Genomic DNA, 6,939 nt, shown 5'->3' with positions numbered 1-6,939 from the left:
TCAACAAAGTAACTCTAAACACCTGCAAAAGATTCCTGAGGCTTTTAAAAACTCCCAGCCTGGTTCATTACTCAAAACTGCAATCATGGGTAAGACTGCTGACCTGACTGCTGTCCAGAAGGCCATCATTGACGCCCTCAAGCAAGAGGGTGAGACACAGAAAGAAATTTCTGAACGAATCGGCTGTTTGCAGAGTGTTATATCAAGACACCTCAGTGGGAAGTCAGTAGGAAGGAAAAAGTGTGGCAGAAAACGCTGCACAACGAGAAGAGGTGACCGGACCCTGAGGAAGATTGTGGAGAAGAACCGATTCTAGACCTGCAGAAGCAGTGGACTGAGTCTGGAGTAGAAACATCCAGAGCCACTGTGCACAGGCGTGTGCAGGAAATGGGCTACAGGTGCCGCATTCCCCAGGTCAAGCCACTTTTGAACCAGAAACAGCGGCAGAAGCGCCTGACCTGGGCTACAGAGAAGCAGGAGATGAAAATTTGGACCACTGTTGTTCAGTGGTCCAAAGTACTTTTTTCGGATGAAAGCTTTGCATGTCATTCGGAAATCAAAGTGCCAGACTCTGGAGGAAGACTGGGGAGAAGGAAATGCCAAAATGCCAGAAGTCCAGTGTCAAGTAACCTCAGTCAGTGATGGTCTGGGGAGCCATGTCAGCTGCTGGTGTTGGTCCACTGTGTTTTATCAAGGGCAGGTCAACGCAGCAGCCATCAGGAGATTTTGGAGCACTTCATGCTTCCATCTGCTGAAAAGCTCTATGAGATGAAGATTTAATTTTTCAGCACAACCTGGCACCTGCTCACAGTGCCAAAACCACTGACCATGGTATTTCTGTGCTCAATTGGCCTGCCAACTCTCCTGACCTGAACCCCATAGAGAATCTGTGGGATATTGTGAAGAGAAAGTTGAGAGACGCAAGACCCAACACTCTGAATGAGCTTAAGGCCGCTATCGGAGCATCCTGGGCCTCCATAACACCTCAGCAGTGCCACAAGCTGATTGCCTCCATGCCACGCCGCATTGAAGGCTGCAAAAGGATTCCTGACCAAGTATTGAATGCATAACTTAACATAATTATTTGAAGGTTAACTTTTTTGGTATTAAAACACATTTCTTTTATTGGTCGGATGAAATATGCTAATTTTTTGAGACAGGGATTTTGGGTTTTCATGAGCTGTATGCCAAAATTATCAGTATTAAAACAATAAAAGACCAGAAATATTTCAGTTGGTGTGCAATGAATCTAAAATATATGACAGATTAATTTTTATCATTACATTATGGAAAATAATGAACTTTATCACAATATGCTAATTTTTTGAGAAGGACCTGTATATTTTGCACGTTGCTTTTGACTGTTGCTCATGGGGAGAGACATTTGAGTGATCTAATAGAAAAAATGTAAGCAACCTACTTGCATACTGGATGTGGACTGTTGGATGTTAAATTCATGAGCAGTAAATATAGTGCTAGTATCAGAAAAAAAGAAAGCAAGTGTAACCAGGATAATTTTTCCATATTAGATTCAGTTTTATTTTATTTTCCATTTTGTTAAATTTAGTTATTTTATTTAAAGATTTAATTAAAAAAATCTTCCTTTCCTTAATTTATTTAATACAAACCAAGCGAGAACATTGTTCTCGCGCGGTTTTAACGTCATGTGACAGGTGCACGTCAGCGTCCTAAATTGACAGCTACCGCTTATATGGCTGCTAATCGGCACCTTAGATAGGAGACGCTGTCGGACTCTGATGTTCAGGTAGGCTTCTGGTCTGTTCCAAAGCGGTTATCAAATGTCTGTTGTACATCCTTCAATCGTGTGCCTCTGTTAACTTGCAGACGTGTGATCATTCGACCAAAAACGTTGTAGCGATCACGGTTGGTCAAGAGGGAACTGGTGAGTGTTTTGTTCGGGAGCTAGCATGCTAGCACTAGCCTCCCCAGCCTGTTGAGTGGTTTTACACCGATCTAAAGCGCATTCAAATTGAAATACTTACCAGTATAAAACACTGCTGTTGTGTAAAAAAAAAAACAAAGAAATTAAATTTGCATAAGTTGCATTTAATTATTATGTAAACTTATGTAATTATAAGAAAATACATGTACATGTAAATTGATTATTTAGGCCTGTTTACACAGGCCAGGTGTGTTACAGATCCCCGCTCAAGGAGTGGCCGCAGGGTCTAGGATGAACCAAGGATTGTCTGGCATCCTGCTGACCAGACTGGCGAGCTAACCGTCTAGCGGATCCGGAAATACAACACCTTCTATCATCTGAGGAAACTCTTCCTGAATTGGTTGGAGATTCAGCCCAACAATCTTCACTGATGGAACTGGATTATTATCATTTTTGCTTTTTTTTTTTTTTTCCCCCTTTTCATCATCAACTAAGTCTTGTTGACTTTCTTGGTTTAAGGAACCCTTCTGGACTTTAATTTGTGGACTAACTTGTATATATTGTAAATATTAATACAATTCACCGATTTTGCACCATCTAGTTGTGTCTGTGTTTTACAAATTTGCCACTTCCTCCAGCAGACGAACCTAGTTTTTAGAATCACTTGGATTATTTCTTTAATAATGCTAATAGTCCTAGAATGCAATTTAGGTTACACAAGGCAGATGCAAGCCTTTAAAATTGTGATGCTTTTTATGGGTCAAATAGACTCAAATTGTAACAGCAGCTGTGTGGGGGGGCCCAAACAAATTTTTTGTCAGGGGGACCACGATTCCTGGCGGCGCCTCTGCCTATACGTTCGGGAAGAGAACTGAGGGATGATTCCTCTTGGTCTGTTTTCATTCTCTTTAATGGCCTTTTTGTGGACTGGTTCTTTAGAAGGAACCCCTCTGGCAAAATATACAGTGGAGAGAAGTCTTCATCATTTGGGTCATCATCCATTTTGGTGTAGCCGAGTCCAGCAGTCAAGTTATTGAAGGTGGTAGCGGGCAGGTTCTTGCTTTTTTTTAGAAAATCTTTTTCTGTCTTGAAATGTGTTTTTTTTGCTGTCATAAAGGACTTGCTCTCTGTTTAAAATAATATTGAAAGTTGTGAGGGGTGAAAAGGAGTATCTGCTCAAGCCACCATCTTGGTCAAATTTTTGATAGAAGCCATGACCGAATTCAGGGTCTGCATCCTTCGAAGCACCGGTCTACATAGAACAGGTCCGTCAATGGCTGTGAATAAAAGACGACCGGAAGAAAAAAGCTGTGAATTCAGACAGGCCTAACCTGCACCTCAGTGTAACACATGTTGCCTACCAACTGTAATGGCATGAAGCACAGAGCAGTGGAGAAAAAAAATAACTGAGCTTAAGTTTTTTTTTTTTTTTTTTTTTTTTATTGCTCCTTATTTCTGTATTAATCTTCACCTTTTGTAGTAAAGGCTGTTCCCTAGTAAAAAAAGTTTTTGTTTCTAATATGTTCAAACATGTATAGCACAGTTCTACAAGGAATAAATATAAGCAAATTATTGATTTACAAATGCAAAACTCTCCAGCTCTCTAAGACAGTTAAATAAAGCATATTTGAGACTTGCGCTACATTCTTGCCTAAAAACTATGTAGAAAATCATATTGTGTCGCTTAAAGAGTAATATAACAAAATAATTTGCCGCTCTTCACTGCTATTGCCTGAACGCCCGGTTTGCCCGCACCAGACCCATCCTTCAAATCTGAGGAGGACGCATTTGTCGGCCCCATTCAGAGGAGTCTTCAAATTCGAACAGGCCTTGTCGCCTCACCATGATCTAACTAGCCTACAAATCTGACCTTCGACGGATGCAGCCTCTGAACACAGCTAAAGAATGTCGATTAATTATAAAATTAAAAGTGTGCGCAGATACACACTAGGTGGTGCTAGAGTACCTGCCCCCTTTTTCCTGGACAAAGAGTGCCCATCTGGAATGTTTTAATTTACTTTTTTTTTTAAATGCAAATAGAGTGTGGCAAAGGCAGCATTTCTGGATTCATTCAAATGTACTGTATGTTACGGCGCTCTCTTATTATACCTGATTATTTTATAGACATTGATGTGTTATTACTGTACTTTGTTCTATTGTTGCCAATTTGATTTTTGTCGTCCAACCAACTGAAGCTGGCCAAAAGGACAAAAATCAAACATTAAATTTTCTTTCTTTTCTACTTTTTCAGATCTGAAAAATGGTCAAAGAAAATTCCTGAATGTCTCAGAATCCATAGCAACCCTGTGACAAACAGTAAAATGTCTATAGCAGTATTTCAGTGCCTGCATGTGGTTCACAGAGACTTACGGCAGTTGGCTTCGTCGGAGCTGTCCTCACAGTGTGGGTGTCCATCACACCGCAACCACTCCTGGATGCAGTGGGGGGGACGATGACACTGGAACTGACGCTGAGTGCAGCGTCCAGGGAATACAGGAGGGGCCGGGGCCATGGAGCTATTAGCTGCTGTCAGAGGAATAAGAAGCAAAGAATGTTCCAGGACGGATTAATGCGGCGGCCTCAGTCACTTGGCAACACACTAGCAATCTATGAAGCTTCTTTGACATAAATGTGTCACTAATTAAAACACAAAAAAACACTTTTTTTTTGCTCCCTGTTTGGTTGTCGTCTTCTGTGCTTTCAAGGAAAAAAAGAAAAGTGAAATGGGGACAGATTTTTTGTTGCTCATGAACTGAGAAGTCAGAGTTTAAGCAGAAGTTTGCTTTTTAGAATAAGCTAACTTTTTTCAAACATCAACCATCTGCCCTACATTCGTATCTTTGCTGTGCTTCACCCACAAGTTTAAACCTTTACAAACACTTTGGTAACATTAGACTCCAGCAGTCACCTGCAGAGCCTAATATTTTCTCCAGCAAGTTTCTTTTCATTGGGATTTTATTGTCCAAATCAGATTACAGAATACTGGTGAGATATAGTGTGGCACTTATTAAAAACTGGAAGAGCTGCTAAAGCCATTGGAAGAGCTGCTAAAGCCACATGAATTAAATCTCTCATTTGTCTTTTTATATACAACAGAAACATGCACAGTGCAGTGGATTTAACTCATCATGTAGGGCCGGTCTAAGTTTGTATGAAGCCTTGAGCAGAATTGGATGTATGGGCCCCTCTTGCTGCTAAGCACAACAAACAGCATTTCACCATGGATTTAGAGAAATATGGGGGAGGGAAGGTAGTTTCATTGGCCAACCTAAAAAGACATCAGTGATAATTTTAGCTTATTGAAATATGTTTGTGAACAAACAAAGCTCAAACTCAAAGATTAAACTCACAGCATCAGATTGTAGCTATGTTAACAAAACTATCTATGAAGGTTGTTCTTTGAACTTTTACAAAGTAAACTTGCCAGCTCTTTAACAGCACTGCTATTCTGAATGAACAAATGTTAAATTTCTACACCTGTGGTCTGTCTTAAAATGTTAACCTTTATGAAGTTCTAAAGGCCTGAGCGCTTTAACTAGCTCCTGGCTGAATTTGGATTATCAGAGGTGCAAGTAATTGATATTTATTTTAATTATATTTTTGTTTATTTGTTGTTTTTAAGACTCTATAGTTGTGGGTTTAAATAGCCCACAGTCGCCCACTGACAATGTCTTCCTGCAACATTTATAATAATCCAGTAATATTTTTATAGTTCCTGTCAACATCTTTTAATACATAATCAAAGATGTTGGTGGTGGGCCGCCTCGGTGCCCCGACCACCGGACTTAGCAAGTTTTCTGGGTGAAACCCTGGTGACAGCTTGAACAAATATGTAAAAAACATATTTTTTAATGAAAGTTACAAACTGCAACTTAAATTATTTTAACTTATATTTGGAACTTTGAGAAATATTTAGCATTAAAAGTTTTGTGTTCATCTTTTTAAATCACCGAGGAGGTTTTCTAATGTTTGAATTTTATAATAATAGCTGGAAATTAGATTAGATTTTAGGGTAAGGGAGTTATGATTAAAAATGTGTTGTAGATGAAATATTTTTAAATGTTTTCTCATGGCTATTCCAGCTTTCCAAGGTCCTGTTAGTGTCCTTTGGTGGTCCCCACTCTGATCTAAAAGACATCTTGAACTGAAGCAGAGGACTCCAACCTGTGGGACATCCTAGTTCATCACTGCCATCAGGACAGTCGGCGTAGCCATCACAGACCCAGGTGTTGATGATGCAGGCTCCAGAGCCACACTGAAAGCGGTTGGGCGCACATGTGATGGGACCAAATGTGACAGCATGGGGAGTAACGCCCCCTGATGGTGAGAAATCAAGGTAAATCAGTAAATAAGCAAAGTAAAACTCATAGGTATTCCAAGTTTTACAGTCTTCTGTAGCTGGTAGTACCTGTACATTGTGCCTCATCTGACCAATCACCACAGTCATTCTCTCCATCACATTTCCACCAGGTAGGGATGCAGCGCCCATTTCCGCATTCAAACTGGAAGTATCTGGAGCAGCCTGGCACCTCAGGAGTGTGAACTGGAATGTTGAGAGTTAGTGTAGGTGCTGATTTGGGACAGGCAATTATTTTTAAATCTGGATCTGCCTGGATCGATAGTGATCTGCAGTGCAGCGATCTCCTCACCACAGTTGGCTTCATCAGAATAATCCCCACAGTCGTCCATGCCATCACATTTCCACTCTAGGCTCACGCACACTCCGTTGGCACACTGGAATGTGTAGGCATCACACACTTTGCCAAACTCAGATGGTGTAGCTAAAAAACAACACATGCACAAATTTTATGAAATTTGAAAGAAATATTATTTTTCTCATCTTTTGTTGAGGGGGCAAACAACAAAAGATTTAAGAAAGAGGTGCAACTACTAAGATGGGTTCTGCAGGTTTCACCAACTCAAATTTATGATGTACAAAGATAATTTTAAGACCATTATGAATAAAATTTAAGACTTGTATCACGACACAGGTGTGATACAAGTCAAATATATATATATATATATATATATATATA

General features: G+C 40.1%; 1 protein-coding gene across 2 annotated transcripts in view; it reads right to left on the bottom strand.

Moving 5' to 3' along the window:
• Positions 1-4,169: 4,169 nt before the first annotated feature.
• The window catches only part of LOC106942350 (sortilin-related receptor-like), a 20,916-nt gene continuing 18,146 nt past the window's right edge, over positions 4,170-6,939 (bottom strand). Inside the window, exons 3-6 of one of the 2 annotated variants that reach the window (XM_015025616.1) lie at positions 6,553-6,684; positions 6,312-6,446; positions 6,068-6,220; positions 4,170-4,426 (exon numbers count right to left, since the gene is read on the bottom strand). In XM_015025616.1, coding sequence (XP_014881102.1) covers positions 4,260-4,426; positions 6,068-6,220; positions 6,312-6,446; positions 6,553-6,684 — 587 coding nt within the window. In that variant the 3' untranslated portion in view covers positions 4,170-4,259. Of the gene's footprint in view, positions 4,430-6,067; positions 6,221-6,311; positions 6,447-6,552; positions 6,685-6,939 lie in introns of both variants that reach the window. The other variant, XM_015025615.1, reaches the window with a different exon arrangement.

Source organism: Poecilia latipinna, unplaced genomic scaffold, assembly GCF_001443285.1.
Source record: "Poecilia latipinna isolate Pla-1442-1.1 unplaced genomic scaffold, P_latipinna-1.0 Scaffold4210, whole genome shotgun sequence".
NCBI lineage: Eukaryota > Metazoa > Chordata > Actinopteri > Cyprinodontiformes > Poeciliidae > Poecilia > Poecilia latipinna.
This window is presented reverse-complemented; position numbering and strand designations above follow the sequence as displayed.